The sequence below is a fragment of the Pipistrellus kuhlii genome, unplaced genomic scaffold (genome assembly GCF_014108245.1).
Source record: "Pipistrellus kuhlii isolate mPipKuh1 unplaced genomic scaffold, mPipKuh1.p scaffold_m20_p_15, whole genome shotgun sequence".
Taxonomy (NCBI): Eukaryota; Metazoa; Chordata; class Mammalia; order Chiroptera; family Vespertilionidae; genus Pipistrellus; species Pipistrellus kuhlii.
This window is the reverse complement of record NW_023425460.1, coordinates 21,351,621-21,375,168: the sequence shown is the minus strand read 5'-3', so window position 1 is coordinate 21,375,168 and position 23,548 is coordinate 21,351,621. Positions and strand designations below refer to the sequence as shown.

At 36.4% G+C, this 23,548-nt stretch overlaps 1 protein-coding gene across 2 annotated transcripts in view; it reads right to left on the bottom strand.

Annotated features, from left to right (window-relative positions):
- The window catches only part of PCDH15 (protocadherin related 15), a 613,865-nt gene that overhangs the window by 22,918 nt on the left and 567,399 nt on the right, over window positions 1–23,548 (bottom strand). For both annotated transcript variants that reach the window (XM_045581870.1, XM_045581869.1), the window contains exons 28-30: window positions 20,728–20,816; window positions 7,293–7,469; window positions 2,674–2,892 (exon numbers count right to left, since the gene is read on the bottom strand). In XM_045581870.1, the coding sequence (XP_045437826.1) occupies window positions 2,674–2,892; window positions 7,293–7,469; window positions 20,728–20,816 (485 nt within the window). The remainder of the gene's footprint in view (window positions 1–2,673; window positions 2,893–7,292; window positions 7,470–20,727; window positions 20,817–23,548) is intronic.

The following is a 23,548-nucleotide window of genomic DNA, read 5'->3' as shown; positions in this document are numbered from 1 at the left end:
GTGGCCGCAGTTGTCTGAAAAGTGGCATTCCAGACAGGACAAAGCTATGAAAACTGGCCACCTCCCAGAGCTTTGCTCCCTTCACCCTCCGTGTCAGGATGCAGAGCACATTATCTGCCAACACCAGGACTGGTATACAGAAACACTTTCTCCCTAAGCGAAGGGCATAACCTTCAACTCATTCCAGGATCTGGTAGAGACACAGGGGTGATGACACAGGTTCATCGCCACTGCTAGGAAGGAAAAGCAGCAAAGGAGGTGCTGGGTTCCCCCATCTACCCCATCCATACCCACACACAATGGCTGTGCTGTTGACAGGATCTGGCTGCAAGGGACAGCACTCAGAGTTGATTTGGACCCTCATCACCCACTGCACTCCCCTGTGAGGCTGGGTCCCTAAGACCTGGGTGACTGTATCTCAGGAGAGGCACCCATTTTCCAGGGAACACATGTCATTTCCCACCATTTGACAGAGATCTGAACAGGCAGACAAGTGCAGAAACGTGTGGTTCAACATCATCTACTGAAAAACAATAGAAATATTGTTTATCAGTCTACTAGAGAAACGCCAATCAGACATAGGTGTCTAGATAGAGAAGGAACCCATCAAATTCCATGCATAACCAAAGTAAGAGGCAACTCATTAAGAAAATGAAAAATCTCCAGAAAATAAATTTAAAGACATGGAAATACATGCTTTAAATGACAGATGGCCTAATATGAGTCCTGAAAAAAACAAGATGCTAAAAGCAAACAAAAACAACCCCAGTCAGATGGGCAGTGTAATAAACTCAGAAGCAAAATCAATGAACAAAACAAGTATTTTTATCCATAATAAGCCAGAAATAAAGCACCTATGTATGTGGGCAAACAATTTTTTTTTACAAAGAAGCCAAAAATACAATGAGAAAAAGAAAGCCTCTTTAGTAAATGGCGCTGGGAAAATTGGAAAGCCAGATGCACAAAAATAAAAGTTTGTCTCTACGTACAAAAGTTAATCCAAAAGGTATCAAAGGCTTTTATATAAGATCTGAATAAGTTATTTGAGGGGAACATGGGATACTAAACTTATAAATCTTGATCTTAGAAAGACTTCATGAATTTGACCCCAAAGGCAAGGGAAGTAAAAGCGAAAGTAAATGAATGGGATTATATCAAACTAAAAAGCTGCTGCACAGCAAAAGAAACTTCCAATAAAACAAAAAGGCAGCCCACTGAATGGGAGATGATATTTGCAAACAACAACTGCAACAAGGCAGTGATATCCAATATATATAAAAGAACTCCTACAAACTTTCCAAACACTAACTCTAATTAAAAAATGGACAGACATGTCAAGACCGGTTTGGCTCAGTGGATAGAGCGTCGGCTTGGGGACTGAAGGGTTCCGGGTTCGATTCCGGTCAAGGGCATGTGCCTTGGTTGCAGGCATATCCCCGGTGGGGGGTGTGCAAGAGGCAGCTGATCGATGACTCTCTCTCATCGATGTTTCTGACTCTCTATCTCTCTCCCTTCCTCTCTGTACAAAATCAATAAAATATATTAAAAAAAAAAATGGACAGACAACTTGAACAGACACATCTCCCAAAACTATATGCAAATAGCCAACTGATACATAAAAAGGATGGTCAACCTCACTATCAGGGAAATGCAAATCAAAACTACAATGAGATACCATCTCACACCTCATAGAATGGCTATTCAACAAGACAATAGTGAGCATTGGAGAGGGTGTGGAGAAAAAGGAACCCTGGTGGGGGTGTAAACTGGTACAACCACAATGGAGGTTCCTAAAAAAATGAATAGAGGTACCATATGACCCAGCAACCCTCTTCTGGTTTGTATTTGAAAAATTTGAAAACATTTTTTTCACAAAGATATATGCACCCCTATATTCACTGCAGTGTTATTCACAGTGGCCTAGATATGAAAACCTTTAATAAATGATTGAATCAAGGAGGTATGGTACATATATGCAATTATTAAATGTGGTACAAATCTTCAAATGTAAGGCATCTTATTATTTTTTAAAATTTTCAGTCACTGAGTTTAATATCCAGTTTTTTGTTCACTGCACTGTGTGTCAAATAAAATGTTCTCAATGATGATATTGCTAGTAGGATATAACAAAGATCTTTTGGAAATAGTTGAATAAAACAAGGTAGCCACAATGTAAACTACATTTAACGTGATTATTAACATTTGGTTGACAGCTTAATAATTTAAAACAATTTAGCCAGTATTAAGTGTTTCATTGACTTTAAATATGGCGTAACAATTGATTTGTTAAGGATTCATGGAATTCTAATACGTATATCCACCTTAGCGTTAAGTTTGCTCTTCACATTACTTTTGTGATTAAAAATATCCTATAGCATCTTGGTGTTGAGCATACCTTTTAACATTAATATTGGAATGATCTTATCTATTTAACTCAAAAGAAAATTCTCAGTGTTGGAGAACAAAGACAATGGTAAAATAATACGTAAGGACTTTCCCTGTAGGAATTTTAAATGATGAATAACAGTTCTACCATTATTTCTTAGTGTTTGTTGTACCAGCAATTTATATGATGTATTACCCTTATTATTTTTATTTTATTTTGTGGCACCCTCTCTTCTTAACCCATTCCCCAACACTGCCACCGAACACTGAGCACCCACAAATACTCACTGCCTGTAGCTGACCAGGACCACCAGGACGGCAGGGATGCAGCAGAGGATGATGATGAAGGCCAGAGCCAGCAAGGCCCCTTCTGTGTAGCCCAGGCTTTCTCCTCGCTTCTTAATGCTGGTCACTGCCTCCGGCGTCCGGATCTCCAGGATGCGTCCTCCTTCCCCATAATGCGGTTGGAAGTCTTTATTGATATCCAGCAGTTTGCCATCCAAGAATCTTTATTGTTAAATATATAGTAAAATAGACAATATTAAAATAAAATCTCTTGCAGATCTTCTAATATTTTAAATGAAACATAAACTCAGAATCTTATGAATTAAAAAAAAACACACACACACATAAAAAGCCAAGAGAAATAAAAGTAATTACATATCTATGTACACATCAACATTATTAATAATAATGACCCTTAATAGGCTTACAGGCTCGGGAAAAGTCATTATCAATATCATTGAACTTATTATCACTATGTTGAGATAATCCACATTATGTTATTCTGGTGGAATCTATAATAATAAAAGTGTTATATGCTAATTAGATAGGACATCCTTCTGGAAGAAGCCGGGGCTGTGAGGGAAGCCTGGGTCCTGGGTGCCAGAGGGAAGCTGGTGCCAGCAGCCAGAGAAGGAAGGCCTACTCTTGCATGGATTTCATGCATCAGCCTCTAGTATTGTAATAAGCTGTTCTGTGTGTCTTTTGCCCCCCAAAATTCCTGGGGAACATTAAAATGGTCTCTTATAAATCCTGTAATATTAATGCAACATTTGTATCCTTCATACCATAAAACTATAACATGTCTTAGGCATTTTTCTTTTTGATTATTTTCATTAATAAAGGTCAACTGTCTTGCTATAGAACATTGGAAAATACAAAATATCTCAAAAAGCAACACTGTTCATAGGCCCACAATGCAAAGACAACCATAGCTAATGTTTTGGCATTCTCAAACCTAACCTTTTTTTTAAATAAGTATTAAGAACTATTTTTGTATCATTGTGATTTTACATAGAATATGCAAAGCAAAAATATTGATTTAGAAATATATTAATATCAAAATAGCATACTTTGGTTTAAAATGTGAAAAATACAAAGAAATGTGAAAAAATAAATGAAAATGGGTTCACATTTCACCATTAAATGGTAATCAAAGATGCCAAACTTGTATATTTTATACTTTTCAACACATTGTATTCTAATTTTCTTGGCGATTTTGCTGATTTTTAAATCTAGTTAATACATTGCTCAGAAAAAATCCATAGAAAAAAATAGGTGGCTGCCATCACATATGAATGCCATGGGGTAGCTTCTTAGTCTTTTCTACTTAATAAATCTAATGGACTAGATAATTCAATTTTAGTTTTAAACTACACCTATTTGTACTTATTTCCTTACTATAATATAAAGCAACTAGGATTTTTTTTTATAAATATGCTTTTGTAGATAAACAACATACTCTATAGCAACCTACCTAGGGTATTTTTTATACATGCTAAAATAATATAATAAAGGTTTAACTATTGCTGTAAGTACTAGAATGGGATAGAAAGCTAAAACTTTGTTTCAACCATTTATCAGAGAAAGTAATAAATTCCAAATAAAGTATAGACTTAGAGTTATTTCAAAGGAAACACTCTATTTATTAGAAATAGGAAGATCAGAAGGTAAGATCATTAAGTGCAAAGAAAATTCTACCCCTATTTTGCAGAATTCATTGAAAAAAATCACAATTCTGCCGAGACCGGTTTGGCTCAATGGATAGAGCGTCGGCTTGGGAACTGAAAGGTCCCAGGTTCTATTCCGGTCAAGGGCATGTACCTTGGTTGTGGGCATATCCCCCATAGTGGGTGTGCAAGAGGCAGCTGATTGATGACTCTCTCTCATTGATCTTTCTAACTCTCTATCCTTTATAGTCAGTAATTTTTATTTCTGTTTCAATGGTTTTAAAGCACACTTAGATACTTTTGAAGAACACTAGAGAGCCTTTTAATTGATTTCACCTGCACTAGAATAAAATCTCTTAGTTGTATTTCAGTTTTTAATTCTATGATAACTACTGCAATTTTTACCTCAAGGTTACCTGCATTTATCAGGTTGTATCTTAATTGACCTATAAATAGATTCTGATCTCTTCATGATTTTTAAATCTTTTCTTATCTTGTTGTTAATATGCTATGAACTTCTCATGCATATACTTCACGCTGCCAAATTATTTTTCAGATTATTTCTATTTTCCAGCAACGTTGAATCCAGAACTCTCAGAGGATTTTAGATTTTCACCCTGAAGTGGGGAAAGTAGGCCCAAGAAACTTCAGGCTGTTGTTTTATACTTTTTCTGATTTCAGGACTAAGAATTCTATTACCCCCTAAAACTATATTACCTCAGAATAAATAATTGGTTCTCCCCGGAATGTGAGCTAACCCAAACCCAGTCAGTGTGAGTGGAGGAATGGCTTAGTCCACTTGGCTTGTTATTGTAGAGGGTAGATTCTCTCCATTCTCTGCTGCAATTCTTTTAGCAGAAAGAGGGGAAGGGCTCAGGGCATGTAAAATGCATACACCATTTCACAATCTCCTACCATCTTGCTTTCCCCTAAAAATGTTAAATTGTTTCCAATGGTTCCAGTAGGAGAAATTTCCTGAGATCTATAGTCTCGGAGTCATCAGTATATAATTTGCTTTCCAGCATTTATTAACGATTCCATTTTTCCCTCTGCTTACTCATCTTAGAAAGTAAATAAATCTATCAAATTCAATAACCTGAAAAAATGTGACATTCTCTTTATTCTCATCCAGTTTACTTAGTTACTACTTAAAAGGGTGAGGCAAACACATCTCATCCCAGGATCTTGCCTATATTAATTGATCATTGCTGTGTTCCTAAGATAAGATAAATTTCTTCTGACTCAGTCCACTGATGGATCACATACCAACATGTGTTCCTTCTCCATTTACTTGTGTGGGACACATCTTTCAAAGTACCTTGTGTTCACCAGCCGTCTACCTGCATTTTACCATGATGGTGCTGGTGTTGTAATGTACATGTTGATAGAGAAATGAAAGGGAAGGTGAGTAGGAGAAGGTACTCTGTACTTCACAGAAACTCACACCTAAACAGCAGAGGGGCATTTCCCTAGTAGGTACACAATCTGGGTCTCTAAAACAGGTTTATAGAATGGACAATGGTACTTGGATAAGGTTGTTTTGCTTAATAAAGCAAGTCAGGTAGACCACTGTACAATACAAAATTATTTTAACTAGGTTCTAATAATTAGTTTTTAATCTAATTGAATTTTCAGTATTCTAAATTTAAGGTTATCTTTTTTTTTCTGGATTTAGGAAGCTGAAAGAAGCTTTATCAGAGTTTGATAATCAGATTCTATAATATTGATATTATAAAGTTTAAGTATGGTTTAACACTATATTTTAAACATGGTTTATAGGATACATAGGCTTTTTCTATCTTCTTCATCTTTCACTTACCATCTGGAGAGATTAGTGCTAGACAGTGTGGGAGTATAAGAAAGGCACAAGCTAAAACTATATGTGCTCTTTTAAAAACAATTAGTTTTATTTTAAAGTAATATAATCTATTCTGAATATAGTTTGTTTTAAATCTGTTCATCAACATAGTTTCATTGCTTCTATTTTAGAAACAATGAAATAGTGACTTAATACTATCTTAATTTTTAAATTTATGTGTTTTAATAAAATGGATATTTACTAAATAAATTCACCCACATATGAATATATATGCAAATCTGTATACCTAGATATTTCTGTATATGTTAGTATATATAAAGAAAGTAAATTCTGAAATTATGAATATTGAAACATGTATTTATGGACACACAGACCTAAAATAAGTGAATCTATACATATGATTATATATCAATATATATTTTTCAACTAAAAATGTGTTTCCATTTAGGTAAGAACTACATTTTAAGAATCTGTTGGACACTAGGTGTCACTAGATTAAAGCAGAAGTTAACATAAAAAAAAATATTAAACTGCTCTGAAATAACTCCCAAGGAAGAATATGCAGTAGCATTTTGCTTCAGATTCCATATTTTCTTTTGTTTTTAGGATTTATAACTCAAATATTCAAGTTCACAACAGGATAAAATATAACATAAGGTATGGCCTTAGATGAAAGTAATTAACTCCCCACCTCAAGTCAAGGGAAAAATCAGACACTAATTTTTGCTGGCTCAGTGAGATCTTGAAGAAAGCAAGATTTGTTCTCAAAATGTAAACCTACTGATAATGTCGAAGGCAAGTTGCCTCTTAAGAAAGAATCTGTACTTGCTTCCTAAACATCCGGGACCTTGGATGTGCACTGATCTCAATAAATGGCAGCTTGTTCATAAGTATAATGGACCTTCTGGTGGCCAAAAGGAAAAAAAAAAAATCTAAAGCTACTCTATCCCACACTTGGACCTGAAAACTGCCAGGTGTGAGGACCCTAGGTATTGTCTTGGAATATTTTTGCTTAGACTTCACTTTCAGCAACAGTTTGGTGGGTTTTAAACTTTAAGTACTTATAGCTTTAAATCAGGATTATCTATGGGTGATATTATAACTAGAAAACCAATATTGACAATAAAATTACTTACTTAAAAAGCTCTTTTCTGTCGATGGCTCTGTTGGTTTGAGGGTCGATTGCATAGACGGTCAAGTCGCTCTTGCTGTAATCTTCCAGAGAAAAGGCGTCTCCGTGCCGGCGAGCACCAATGGACTCCACCACAACTTTGGCACCAGGAATCTGCTCCTGAACATAGCGATCCAGAATCCTGTCCATCAAACAGAGTATGCACATGACATTCTGATAGGCTTTCGGGGGGTGGGGGGGGAATTAACTCTCAACTTGAAATGACATTTCACAAATGAAAAATGATGACAGCCTAGTTTTTTTTGCTAATGTTTACTGAATATGAACCCTTGAAAAAAAAATTCTCCATATTTTTCAGCATTTAATTCACAATGATGCTGGAAGCCACATAAGATAGAAGGAGGTCACCAACCATGTCCTATTTATGTCTTGGCTTTTTGAATTTATGATACCATTTGGAGCTTTTACTTAGCTCATGGGAAATGCCAACTGTATTGTACAAATAAAGCTGTCTATGCTTTATTGGAGCCACGGGTTTTTAGAACTCCAGAGTTCATATGGTTAATGTGGTCAACTACACTTCCCATAGGATTTTGTGATACAGAGCGCATAGCTATATGCTAAGGTACAGCACTAGGATACCTTTGTTCCTAAAGGCATGAAGATCCTTAGGGGATTATAGGAGTAGGAGAATGTAGAGCTATCTTGCTAAACCAAGCTTACCAGATTAAGATATAAATATTGCCTGGAAATATCAGAAGTTATTCAGGTGAATATAAACTAAAAGATATATCATTGGGTATGAAATCAGTAATATTCAATAGGAAAGATAAAATAAAGTTACCCTATAAGCAATTTTTTAGAAAATACACTTTAAAAAAATTACATAACTTGATGTTAATTGAAATTACAAATTCTTGCCATATAAGTATTTGTTTTTATGTTACCAAGAGTGGCAATTTCCTTAATGATCTTTTCCTTATTAAAAACTTTATATTACTAATCCTTATAGGTTAATACTAGCATGCATATTTTAAATATTAATACACATAAGTGTGAATTAATTTAATAACTATATATGACTAATATTTTAAAACAATATCTATAGATTCAACATCCCTTTTGGAGTTCATGCTCTAAGGCATTTTGGGGTAGGGAGGGGGAAATTTCTTAATTCCTTTGATACATCAGAAAATAACTTTTATTTCAGATGCCAAAATTGACCTGCTTTCTGTTCCATTAAAAAAAAATTGCCTAGAATTGGTTGTGTGCTTGATTTTCCCAATTAAAGGAACAACAAGATATTAAACTCCGGGAGAAATGGCTGTACCACTGAACACAAGCCTATGATGTGCACATTGCGGGGCATTGCCAATAATAGCGAAATGCTTTGTTTGTTGGTTTTAAAATTTGCATAAAACAGCATGGTTGAAGTTTCTCTTGGTGAAGTACTAGTCATTCTTTTCCTTTTGTCTCACCACCTCATACCTGGGGTCTCTCTGCCTCATGGTATCTTTGTCCTGTGAGGAGACTCTTACTAAAGAATAAGTAAAAGAAGACACGGGAACAAGTAAGAGAAGTAAATCCACTCATCAAATACTAGTTAGGAGTTGAATGCAACCTGCCTGGGAACTGGAAAGGAATGACTACAAGACTTGCACTAGTCTAATGTCATCCAGCCTGTTTCAGTGTTCTTTTCTTGAAGGCTTATGCTCACTTAAAAAAAAAAAAAAAAAAAAAAAAAAAAAAAAAAAGAGGACTTGAAGTCAAACCACACTATGCTCCTGATGTTTTATAGGAGGCACAGATAGCAATAACATAGTGATAAAGAGCACAGAGGTCTGACCTAAATTTTCAGCTCCTTATCAATAGCATAACCTTAGGCAAGTAATTTTCAGCTCTTAAACTCTTGTTTCCTTAAGTAAAAAATGAAGAAATCATCTATGGCATAGTACCATTATGTGCATTAAATGAGTGAAATATTTTACTCTGAAATCTATGCAGAGTTTTTAGCACAAAGTAATTGTTCCATACAATATAATACCATATTTTCCGGCATATAAGACAACCCCCCAATTTTATAGTTAAAGCATAGGTTTAGGCCTATATTCGCTGTATAAGACTACCCCCCACTTCCGAGGCAACACCAGTTCTTTTTTTAATAGACCGCCTCCCTGACTCTGGCCAATCTGAGCAAGCTTTTTACTAGAACACAGTGTAGCTTCAGGTACAGAACATGTACACTGTGTTCTAGTAAAAAGCCTGCTCAGATTGGCCAGAGTCAGGTACAGAACATGTACACTGTGTTCTAGTAAAAAGCCTGCTCAGATTGGCCAGAGTCAGGTACAGAACATGTACACTGTGTTCTAGTAAAAAGCCTGCTCAGATTGGCCAGAGTCAGAGAGTCGGTCTATTAAAAAATGAACTGGTGTTGCCTCAAAAGTGGGGGGTAGTCTTATACAGCGAATATAGGCCTAAACCTATGCTTTAACTGTAAAATTGGGGGGTTGTCTTATACACTGGAAAATACGGTAATTATTAAATTTAGTCTAATTTTTGCATTTATATGCTTCTCCCCTGTTTCTATTTCATCCCACTTTTAAAGATCATTCTTTGTTTAAAGGAAAACATAAAGGAGAGACATAAAGGAAAACAAAGTGTAGAGATCAATGTATGATGCTTTACTATCTTTCTTAAAGTGGGCATAGACATTCTTAAGAGGGTAGAAAATTTTTTTTTTTTTTCTTACAAAATTCAGGACGCTTCTTCCTATCATCTGTTGTGTTGAATATGGAGGACAAATTCCCCTCTGCTTCATCTCAGTTACCTTGAACTACCTGAATGGTTTCTTGGTGAATGAAGCCCAGTGTTTTGCACCTGAGGGGAAGTTTTTATGGTGGCTGTGGTATCACCACACTGTTAGAAAATATGGTGCTAAAGCTAGCTAACATCTCAAACAAAAGTAGGGTTATGCATGACCACTGGTTTCCATAAACACTGGTGAAACTTTAGGTCTTATAATGTGGAGAAAACTGCATTCCATTCCAATGCAAAAGGAGTAACAATAGGGACATATTTCTTAAATACAATATTCTGCAAAAGTTCCTGAAACATCATACATTTTCCACTGGGGCCCACACGTGTTCTAGTCTTCACATATACATGACCTTGACCTCTACCTGCTCCCCTGCACTGCATTGATTCTCCAGACTGCCCGAACAGTGGCTGCTAATCCATAAGTTCTCAAAACTAGTTGAACTCCAGCCAATCCTCTCCTACTAAAGCCCCATAAAACCTCTGCCTTCCTTCCCCAAGAGCCTTGGGAGACAACCCAAGCCTGGGATTTTCAAATACAAACTTGTGCTAATAGTGCTCTGAGTTATTCTCTTCTGCAATCTTTTAGTCACCTTCTCTCCCCCTCATATTGTATTTACAGAATAACAATTTTGGAGATATAACTAACATAATTTTGTTAAAAGATATTTTTATTCATTTCAGAGAGAAAAAGAGGAGAGAAATAGAAACATCAATGATGAGAATCATTGATTGCTGCACGCCCCTTATTGGGGATTGAGCCCATAACCCAGGCATGTGCCCCTGACCAGAATTGAATCTGGGACCCTTCAGTCAGCAGGCCAATGCTCTATCCACTAAACGAATCTGGCTAGGGCCCAAGCATAATTAAATAATAATAATAATAATAATAATAATAATAATAATGTGACGCCCAGACTTCGTGATCCCCAAGGACCACCAGGGAGCCGAGTCTGATGCAATAAACAAAAGAGCCTTTTCCATGCTAGCATGGGCTCCGTCCCACTCACGCCGGCAGCATGGCGGAAAAGAGCGAATTTCGCCCAGTCCAGGGGTTTTACTCCGGTCAGTGGTGATGTCACTGCCTCGGCTAACCCTGATTGGTTGGGTGAGGGCTAGGGATAACTCGGCCCTGCAGGGCGGAGTTGGGAGCTCATCCTCACCCCGCCCTGCCCTCTCAATAATAATAATGTAGGGCTCTGTTTTCGATTATGATAGGCATGGAGATCTATATTTTATACTATCATTATTGCTCTGTGGTTTAATACCTGCCATAGAAAGCATAGTATTTTAAGACCTCTGATAGAGTAATGCTCTAATTACATTCCTGGCAATATAAAATACATGTTCACACAATACTCCCTTTTATACTTGTCAATATTGAATTTTACTAATTCCTGTGCTCCTCAAAAATAGCAAGGGCTAAGAAGTGTCTCCCCCCACCCCCTTAGGTTCCAGGAAACTGCTTACTGTAAAGAGCCTTTCCCCCCCTGGCTCATAGAAGGCTAATAAACACTCCTGGAGACCCCTTTGTTTACCTAGGACAAAGCCAGTCACACATCCAGCAAATTCCCATTCTTTTCTGCAAAACTGATTAGTTGAATTTTTTGTCCTAGTAGATCAGTAGATCAATTAGAACAAAATTCTTGTTAACCTAACCCTAGTTAAGTCTCTCTGCTTCCTCCAAACCTCTAAACTTTGACCCCTGTTCCTTAGCCTGAAGCAGCATTCCACACCCCCCACCCAAAAGGCCCCTCCCATAGCAGTGAGGTCAAGGTAAGACATTGATCTGTGTGATCATCCTGCTTGCCCACACAGGTTTTTTCTAGCCTTGTTTACTCCTCCCTATAAAAGAAAAGCTCTTTTCTCCTAACCTTTAAGTGCTGGCAGGAGCTCTCCCTATTACAATAGTCTCCCTCCCCCAGGCTCCCCGATTAATCTCTTAAATAAAGCTTCTTTTCTTCTAAGTCCAGATTTGTTTTTGACATACGGTGCAAGTAGATAGCTAAAGGAAATTGTTTCTCATGCTCCCAGTGAAACCCAGGGTCCTCATAATTCTGAGTTTATTTGAACTATAGTTTTGAAACTATAATTTTTTTCTTTCTCTCCCTCAACACACTTCACTGATCTGACCTTAGGAACTCACCCTCTGACCCCTGTGGCAGCAGGTAGCCCCATTCTGATTGATGGTCACAGGAATTAGCCCCTGGCAGGCTAAAGATAAAGTCTTTTAAAAAATGTTTTTATTGACTTATGACAGAGGGAGAGAGAGAGAAACATCAATGGGAGAATCATTGATCAGCTGCCTCCTGCATACCCCCATACTGGGAAACAAGCCCACAGCCTGGACATATGCCTTGGCTGGGAATAGAACTGTGACCTGCTTCATCTACTGACACTCAACCACCGAACCACACCTGCTGTGCTAAAGATAACATCTTGATATAAGTTAGGTTTCAACTCTTCAGCACTAAAGTGGAATGGCCCCTTTAACAAGCTCTTCCTTGAAATTGGTTTTGAACACAGAAGCTGATCTTGGAGTAGCTTTCAAGACCTGTATAAATTATTTATTACCCTTATCTCACCTCTGACCAATCAGCTCCTAACAGTGCCCTGAACCCCTAAACCTGAGGTCTTGTGATTTTTTCCTATATAACAAATAGCCTATGTGTCATTGGGAAGTTGTGTCTTTCCATGCATGAGGTAGGCCAACACCAGTTTGGCCAACCTCTAATAAACTAATTCCTTTTTTTTACCTAAAACTCTTGCTCATGCAATTTTTGGCCAGAGTGCACATGCAGATGAACTTAATAACTGGGCTTCAGAAACACTACTTAGTCTTATTAAATGAATCACAGCAGGTAATATGCAAAGATGTTGAGCAAACTCAATATCTACTTATAAAGCAAAAGATTATTCAATATTCCTTTTCCGTGATTACCTATCCCCACAATAAAATAATCGTGAAGCTGCAAAATTTCCAGTTGCGTAAGCTGCTTTTCTCTTCTTTAATCTGTGTGAATTCTAGTCAGAACTGCTTGATTAAAAATTGTTCAAATATACTATAAAATAAGTTCTAATTAAAAAACCCCCCACAAAACACAATAGTAACAAGTAAGCCATCATCAATTCCTCACCATCTGTTTGGTAACAAAACGTCATCCTGGGAAGCACACTGCTCCTTACGTCAGTTGTTTCCTTCATAGGTAGTTACCTGCCAGGGACTGTGCTCTCTATACCACAAAAATCATACTTAATTCTAATGAGATCCATGAAACAAAGGCATAGATAAAAGAAGGCATTAATGCCTCCATTCACAAGTGGACTTTGTAGCTTTTTAGCTGCAAAGCACTTATACTCTTCCCTAATTTGAAGAATTAGCTTTGTCTCCAACAGTCACATCTAGTAGGATTTTAATCAGTGGTCCCATCCTGCTATCATCCTATGCCATCAAAGGCTACATGTGACTCAGAGCAGGCCATTTCATTTTCTCTAGAATTTGGTTCATCAAAGAATATTTTTCTTTTTAAATTTTTTTATTGAATTTTTATTTAGAGAGAAGAAAGAAACATCCATGTGGGAGAGAAAAACATTGATCAGTTGCTTCCCAGGGATCAAACCTGCAACCCGAGAGGCTTGGGCCTAAACGGGCAGTCAGACATCCTTCCAGAGCAGGGGTCTTCAAACTACGGCCCGCGGGCCACATGCGGCCCGCAGAGGAGTCTGATCCGGCCCGCCAGGTTTTTTGGGCAGTGAGCGCAGCCGAGGTGTTACAGTAGGAATTAGTAGTTCATATAGTCCAGCCCTCCAGCTCTCTGAGGACCGTGATCTGGCCCCCACTTTAAAAAGTTTGAGGACCCCTGCTCCAGAGGTTTCAGATTGGAGAGGGTGCAGGCTGGGCTGAAGAACACACCCCCTCCAATGCACAAATTTTGTGCACAGAGCCTCTAGTGTTAATATAATTAACATAGTATTTATTTTATACGCATGTAAATATAAATACATGTAAATATACGAATATGTTTATGTGTTACTGATGTTTATTATATATATTTACATGTAAATATATATTATATATTTTGCTGTGCTACCACGTAATGTCCAATATAAAAATTATTTAAATAATTTTCTTATATAAATTTTGAAAAAAAAATTAACCAAAACATTTTTTCCTATGTAAAACCCTTTCTTTTTAAATCTAAACTAAGAATAATAATATATAACTGGCTCAGTTAACTAATTTATTCTCAAACCAAGTTATTTTTTAGTAGGTGCCCCTAAATTTTAATTTACAACATCACTTTATCTAGTTATCTATACACGTTCCTTCAATTACTTGCAATCAGAAATTGTCTTATAAAAAATTAAATGTAGTCTTAACTGAAATAGTTTCATAGCTATTTTTCACACTAAAATATTACAGCAGCCATCTTCTCAATTACATAACTGTGTGAATGAGCCAAACTAAATTACCATATAAGAGTTTCTGGCACTGTGTGCTCAACTCACTCCCAAGAAAAGATGTTGGATTTTTAATTAAGTTTGCCTCCTAAAACATTAACAGAGGGAATATTTAGGAACCCAGCCTGCTGTTGGTCCACAGATGTAAGTCCAAATTAAACCTATAACACTACTATGTCTTTATGGAAAACATTCAATTTCTAAGAATTTCAGAGAACTCATCTGTACAATGAAGAAAATACTCAGACCTACTTCCAAGGGTCTCTGTGAGAAGTTAATTGAATAACACTAATTAATTGCACAAAACCCAGCAAGTATAAAAGGTGCCATAGATGTTAGATATTTGTTGCTACAGTTAAAGAAACTCCTCAGATTTCATGATTACAAACTCTACTTAGCCTTTTGTTCAGGAAATAGGTTTATATTTAGCTAGCAACGTAGGGAGTTCATTTTAGGTACTTGTCAATATTTCTTCAAAAGCTGGGCTAAACAAATCAATAGACTTTGCAGATGGCCAGAGGGATATGTAATACAGGCTCTCCTGATATTCTGAACTTATTTCCTCTCTTAGTATAGACCCGTAGAGACTCTACGCAGACCATATGCTAAGTAATGCTTTCGATACCATGAAACTTTCTTCTCATGGCCTTAGGAGATACGCTCTATATGATGTTCCACAGGACAAAAACACTTTCCTACATTCTGGCATTTAACTGAGAATTAGTTCGGTCTTTCCACCAGAATTGATTACAGAATACTATTTTTATTATCACATGTATAATTTTATCAAATTCTTCAGTGGTTAAAGTAACAACTTTTATTTTATCCATTTGCTCAGACCCAAATCTAGGAATCATCATTGTTCCATGTATTTTCTCATACATCCAATCCATAATAAATTTTGTAGGATTGTGCCATCAAAAATATACCCATACTAGAGGCCCAGTGCACAAAATTTGTGCACTTGGGAGGGGTCTCTCAGCCTGGCCTGCGCCCTCTTGAAATCTGGGGCCCATCAGGAGCTGTCCACCAGCTGGTACCCAGACATCCCTCTCGCAGTCCAGGGCTCTTGTAGTCTGGTACCCCTTGCTCCTTTCTGCCTGCCCACAGTGGAGGTGGGAGAGGCTCCCGCCACCACTGCTGTGCTTGCCAGCCATGAGCCCACCTTCAGGCTGAGTAGCACTTCCCTTGTGGAAATGCACTGACCCATTAGGGAGCAACTTCTGCATTGAGTGTCTGCCCCCTGGTGGTCATTGCATATCATCTCGACCGGTCGTTCCAGTGTTGGGTTGATTTGCACATTTGGGTTTTGTTATTTAGGATTATAACTCCTCCCTATCTCCATCCCTACCACCAGTCCAAGCCACAGTGATTTCTCTCCTGGACTATTGCTATATACTTATAATTTGTCACCTAATCTCCAACTCAACAACTTTTTAAAATGTAAGCCAGAACATTATCTCTATGTGAAAAATGTCTAAGACAACATTGTTAATAAAGAATATAAGTGCTAGCATCTATTGTTTACTATTTCATTGGTTCTTTTTCCAAGAGACTTTCTAATTCTCATCCTAGAAATACATATCTCAACTAGATTTCTGAAGTATGATTTGTTATACCAGGAGCTAAAATTTCAGACACATTTCAGATGTAATATAAATATTTCATCAAGATAGATTCTTCCACATCAAAGCATTAACTACAGCAATGAAGCTCTCTATCATTGATTTTTCATATTGTATTTAGAAAGTAAGAGTAGTGTTTGAGCAACTCTGAGACCTAAATTATCAATTACAATTCATATAGTAACACAATATTTCCAAAATCTTTAATTTATACATTTTGAAAATTCCACTTCTGCTGTTTCTTAAGAATTTAAATTTTAGCATCCCAAACTTCTTTTACTCATTTGAACTTCATGGTAAAGTGGAAGGAGAAAGGAAGAAGACAAAAGGTAAATATTTCTTAGCTTTTTCTTTAGACACTATTGCCAATCATTTGTTGGTTACATTATCAAGTGTCACTTACAGCTATTTCTCCTGCTCCTTAATTTCAAGAATTTGTAAGAGAGACAGACTCACAAAGAGATAAATCCTAAGGTAAAACTAAAATACTTCAGAACATAGAGGTGCAAGGCCATCTGTAGGGGGCATTGGGTTAGCTGGAATATGTTAATACGATTAAAAAGGAGTGAGTTTCATTACAAAGGAGTATTGGTTAATTCTATAAGCTTAAAATACCAAAAAGTAATAAAAAAAAAAATCGGGAGAGCCCTTGAAGCCAATTCTAAGGGAGTGGAGAGTAATCATTAGCATCACTGTAGCAGCTAACATTTACTGTGAGAATCCTCCTTTCTAGGCTCTGAGCTCTTAGCCATCAAACGATACTGACTCCCTTTGCAAATAATTTTCCACCATCATATGAATATATTAGGTAATTATGTTTTCCTTTTATCAACTCTCCCAGATTGTACTGGTTTCATGCTTACCAAGGAAACTTTGGATTATTATTTGGTCTCATAAAAGAGTCTTCCTAAGAAAAAAAAAAATACAAAAGTGATGACCAAATGGAATTCTAGTTTTCCACTTCATAGGACAGAAATATCTCATGGGAAATATAAAAAATGGCTTTGATGATATTGTGACTTGTCATCTAAAAATGTCTACAGGAAATGAATGTGCTGATTAGTCCTATCACTGGAACAATAAATTCTTATTTTTAATGAACAAATTGGAAAAGGTCACATTGTGAAGACAGTAAAAAGATCAGAGGTTAGTGGGGAGCAAAGAAGATTTTTAGGGCAGTGAAACTACATTGGATGATACTATAACTAGAGGTTTGGTACACAAAATCTGTGCATGGGGGATAGGGGGTCCCTCAGCCTTGCCTGCACCCTCTTATAATCCGAGACCCCCTCGCAATCTGGGACTGCTGGCTCCTAACCACTCACCTGCCTGCCTGATTACCCCTAACCATTCGCTTGCCTTCCCAATTGCGCCTAACCACCTCTGCCTTGGCCCCTGCCACAGTGGCTTCATCCATAATGACGTCCAGAAGGTCATTCGGCTTTTCAGTCTAATGAACATATATTTTTATTATTATTGCATATGGGTACATGGCATTATATATTAGGCCAAACAAACTCACAGAATGTACAACATCAAGAGTGAACTCTAATGTAAAGTATGAACTTGGAGTGATAATAATGGGTCAGTGTAGCTTCAACTGTAATCACTTTGGTAAAAGATGTAGGGAATCTATAGGAATCCATGGAGAAAGAAAGCATACAGGAATTCTTTGAATCTTTTCATCAAATTTGTTGCCACTATAAAACTGTTTTTTTAAAAAGTGCATTTTTTTTTTAAAAGAGATGAGAAATTTTTGAGCTTGGGAATCTCTAATGTAATACAGGCTTTGAAAAATGTATTGAAAGAAATCAGTCATATGCCTGCTATGACTTACTACACCAGAAAATTTACATTTCATTTTATCAAAAGTAACACAAAGTTGACATCCTTATTTCAAAATACAAAATGCGGAAGCATGGTCTTACGTGTTGAATATCTTGCTCAGAAATCACACAACTATAGGAGGATTCAAACTTGTCTGAGTCTGTAATCTGAGCTCCATTACAACACTACCTGCTCTTTGAGTAGAAAGTCCAAACTCTGGCCTCTGTCTTATCCTATCCTACAGTCTTTGGGCTACTAACCTCATTTCTGTACACCTATTATTCATTAAATGTTCATGATTTCCATTGTCTGAGATGGCTTATATCATTTAGTTCTTGTCACAGTTCTTTGATATAAGTTTTATTAGCTCCTATCAAACAACTAGAGATCCGATGCATGAAATTTACACAATGGGGTTGGCACTAACAGCCTCGCTGGCCCCTGCAGCCACTGCTGGTCCTCACAGCCCTGGCTTCATCCAGAAGGTCATCCGGAGGTCATTCTGCTGTTCATTCTAATTAGCATATTAGCTCTTTATTATATAGTAGGGGTGTCGAACTCAATCAGAGAAGGGGCCAAAATCTAAAATCCAGCCTAAATTGCGGGCCGAATGGTTTACTGAACAGTCATAAACTGTCATTGTGATGGAAACGCAGCGGAGTGCAGTGATGACAGCGCGGTGCGGGCCACATTGCAAGGCCTGGCGGGACGGATTTGGCCCGCGGGCCTTGTGTTTGACACATGTGTTATATAGGATAGTGAAACTGAGTCTGGGAAAGATTCAATTATATGCTCAATGTTAAATTCAAAACCTGTTATACAAAGTCACAGCTCCTTTTATAGTGATACAGTTCTCTCAAGACTTGAAAGTTGCCCGATTTTTCTCATTCATATCTTCATATCCACTTAAAAGGAATAAATCATATAAATTGCTATGAAATGATACTTTTATCTGCCATTTTTTTTTCAGTTTTCATAAATTGTCTCAATATGATGAAAGGCACATTATTATTTTGGTTTTACAAAATTTATAACTGTAAAATGCATTAAGTACTTGCTATATAATTGAAATTATAGCAGTGAAAAACAGATTTTTCTATTCTCATGGAATTTATATCCCAGTGGGAAACTGACATATAATAAAAATATTACATAATATTCTGAATAAAAAGAAAAAAAAAAGGGTTAGAGAAGCAATTTTAAACCTTATTCATCTCATGGCACACATAAACTAATTACTAAAATTCTGTGGCACTCCAAAAAATATGCTATATTTTTTGCCTATCTGACAAAAAAAAAAAAGTATAATTTTGATTCATTTACAACAGATGGCTACTGCTGTGTTGGCTGTTGTCATTTTTTTATTTGGGAAAAGAGGTCAATGCCCTGACAATACAGTCAGGTATTACATGTTTTTAAAATTTTTGTGGCACACCAGTTGAAAATCACTGGGTTAGAGGTGGAAGAGAATGCCATCTTTTTTGGACAATGTAATCAGAGAAAGCGTACCCCAATAGATGACATTAAAGCAGCTAAAAGACAGGTATAATCCTAAAGTTTTCAGGTGTAATCAGCTATTATTTTGATTTAAGTTAAGCATATATAACACTTTCAGAGATAAATAAGACACTGTATTATCAATAGTCCATGCATACATGTTGACAGTCACCTCATTTGTAGGAAAATTCATATGACATCCAATGGTTCAGTTTTATAAAAGATCAACAAATAATTGTTGCAAAACACCTATGCCTCATTATCAGGGGATCACTGATGCCTTAATCAATGCCTAGTGTATTTTATTTGACACATAATTACTACTATCAGAAGTTTCTCCTGGGGCTTTATAAGTAGGAGATATTTTGCTAGAAAGGGGCAGATTAACAGTGATAATTGACATGTGTCAACAAAATTCAATAGAAGACATAATAATAAATAAATACCAACTTAGAAATTATGAAATGGTGGCAGGTTAGGTCAGGGTAGTTAAGAGTAAAAGAGTAAAGACAGTTTAATAATCCTTAAGAGCACTCAGAAGATTAAAGGCAGGTTGTTTAATAAATAATCACAACTTTGAGTAAACAATAACATACTCAGTATACTCTGTTCAAAGGCAGATGAGCATGTCATATATTTTAGAATAGTTTGATATATATATAATTTAAAATTGGTTTATTAAAAAAAAAAAAAAAGCTTTAGCCATCTAGGTATATCACTCTGAGAAATAGCATTCCCTGGACTAGCTGGATTGCTTATTAGATATTGGGCTGAATAATTTGGGGCCAAAAAATTGTATATACACTTTAATAGCTAATAGCTCAATTTTGAAAATGGAGTGTATTTCAAAAACACTGCCTTTATAATTATTCAAAGTGTGTGGAAACACTTTTTGGGACATCCTATATACTCAAATAATTAATGTTATGATTTATTTCTTATATGCTGCATTTGAGGTTATGTTGATGCATTAATCAAGGCATCCTGAATTAATATCTTTTCACATCTAATTTCCAGTCCTATTTGAAAGCACTCTTAGAACCTCCACATATTTCAAATAAAACTACTTACTTCAGGAAAACAGAAGCTAAATTATTAAGACAGTGTGTTAAAATATATGTTTAAACTGAACATTATAATGATTAAAATGACCTAGTCCAATGAAAAATTATAGCTGTATGAAAATAAATATATAAGTAAACAAAAATTCATTACTCTGTAAGTTCTTCTATCTTTTTCTCCACGAGAGTCGGTGGCACATTGGAAACAATGACTTGCATGTCCAGCTGATTGACAACAGAGACCTGAAAGAAGAAAAAACAAGATTTGTTTGCCTTTTACTCATTAACATTTCTATAATTAGACCATTTATTTCTTCTCTGCTATGACTTTCACACAATGGTTTTCATTTTTAAATTTAGGAATAAACGATTTTTAGTCATGTGATTTTCATTAGATGCCGGGGCATGTTCAGAATGGCAGACCATTTGTTGTTTACTTAGAAGTTACAGAGAACTTTAAGTGACTTCCACTGCTGTTGATTTTGTGTTTGTTGGCTTTCTTCATTATTTACTAGGGCGTGAAAGGCGTTTTTGTTTGTTTTTTAATTAGGTAGGTGAATAGCACTCAGAAAAACAAGAAAACACAGTCTCTATTTTATAAATCTCAAGAGATCATTTAGTCATTGTGACTTAAGAATCTGTGGTATGGTTAGTGAGAGTAATTCATTTAATAAAATCATCATATATAGTTTTATTGTTGTTGTTGTCAATCCTCATCCAAGGATATTTTCCCGTTTACTTTTAGAGTGAGTGGAAGGGAGGAGAAGATATAAACATCAATGTGAGAGAGACAATGGACTGGTTGCCTCCCACACAAACACTAGCTAAGGTCAGGGATGGAGCCTGCAACTGCCCTTGATCGGATTTGAACCTGGGACCCTTCAGTCCTCAGGATGATGCTCTATCCACTGAGCCAAATCGATGAAGGCATCATTATATATAGTCTTTATTTCTGCTTTAGCCAACTTTATGTGTAGATAAAGACAAATATACATGTAAACTTACAGATGGGGCTAAAATTAATTTTAACAGTTGTTGATGAGTTTATCATTCTCATTTAACATCAATAGCATTTTTTTCCTGTTCTTACTTAGAATAATGGAATAAAAATAAAAGCATTTATTACCTGCTTACAGCAAACAATTTGCTTTTTCCCTCAATACACTACAGGCTTTAACTCACTTAATTCTAACAACCACCATATCAGATAGTTATAACTATTATTAAGTTATAAATAAGAAAACTAAGAAACAAAGAAACATTTAATAACTTGGGATTGATTAGTGCAGGCTGACTCCAGAACATGTGCTCTTTACTATTATCCAATATGGATATAAAAAATGTAAAGTCAAATTACATAGTGTCTTGCATGTAAGTTAGACACTATTAGAATTATGTGTATGTAATGTACTAGGATCCTAAACTGAATACATTGGATTAGGCAGATTTAGCATCATATATCTGATCATCCTATATAATAAAAGGCTAATATGCAAATTGACCAAATGAAGGAACTATCTGTTCTTATGACTGTCCCTATGATGTGCACTGTCCACCAGGGAATAGAGGCTCAATGCAGGAGCTGCCCCCTGCCCCCTGCTCCCACAGGGGGATTGCCGCTCAGCCAGAAGCCATGAGTTAGAGTCATGGCTGGTGAGCCCAGCAAACATAGTGGTAGCCACTCCTGCCTCCTCTGCAGTGCTAAGGATGTTCAACTGACAGCGTAGGCCCACCTCCCATCAGTCAGACATCTCCCAAGAGCTCCCAGATTGTGAGAGGGTGCAGGCTGGGCTGAGGACCACTCCCTCCTCCCCACCACTCTCAGTGTACAAATTCCATGCACTAGGCCTCTAGTAATTTATGCTAGGGAATAATTTCATGCTGCAAGTATTTTAGATACAGGCTCCAAGTTGTCTACTTTTAGATGCCCTATCAGGAGCCACAAACTTAGTGTCTTCAAAGACCAGATAGGTAATCAAAATGAGTGAAGTAGCCAAAAGCATGAAATTATAGGGAGAAGTGGAAATGTGACAAATCAGAGCCTACAACTCATCGGAATAGTTCAACTACTAACTCATCTCTAGTGATACCGTCATATGGAAAAACAGGTCTAAATTGGCAGGAGGATTCAGTGTTTTGGGAAAAGAAATCCAAACTTCTATGTGAAATAATGCAACTAATTACCACTATTGCAAACCATTGTTTAAGCCCAGTAATTTGTGTTCTGCATTGTATGTTAAGCCAGGCATCTGTCACTGCTATGAGCAAGCAGTGAACATTGGTAGTTACAACCTTGAATCCTTAACTCATTATAAATTTCTGGAACCAATGTTTACATTTTCCTGATTATGTCTTCACACACACACACACACACACTCATCTAATTTTACTAGAAAATAGATTATCATAGTTTTTGTGTAATTTTTTTTTCTAATTGGTCCTGAGTGGAAAAAAGAGACAGAAATTACCTAAAAGTATTTTAGTTTTATTTGTTTGTTTATTTGTTGTTGTTTTTTTTGTTTTTGGTAGCAAAAATCTCTAGAAAAATGTATATGATATTTTAAAAATTATTTTCTCCTTTTCTCCCTTCCTTAATCTGTCCATTCTCCTCTCCCTCTCTTTATCTTCTTCCCTTCCTTATCTTTTCTCCCCTTTCTTATAATATTGGATCAGACAATGTAAAGAAAAAAAAAAGATAAAGAAAAAGAAAAAGAAAGATAGAAAAGAAATTGTGACAACAAGCAAATGGCCTGGAACAAACAGTGGCCACGGAGTTTTATCTCAACAAGAACAGATTCCTCAACCTCCTTTCTAGTTTGGTGGAACCATATGAGGTTCTGACAGATAAAAGTTGGTGAAAGGAAAGAAATTGCTTAAGTATTTTCTGTGTGAGTCTTTTCTTCTTTTTCAATTTCTGTCCTAATAAAGAAGTCATAGAAAAGGACAAGTTTAAGTTGAAGGAAACCGAGTCCCTG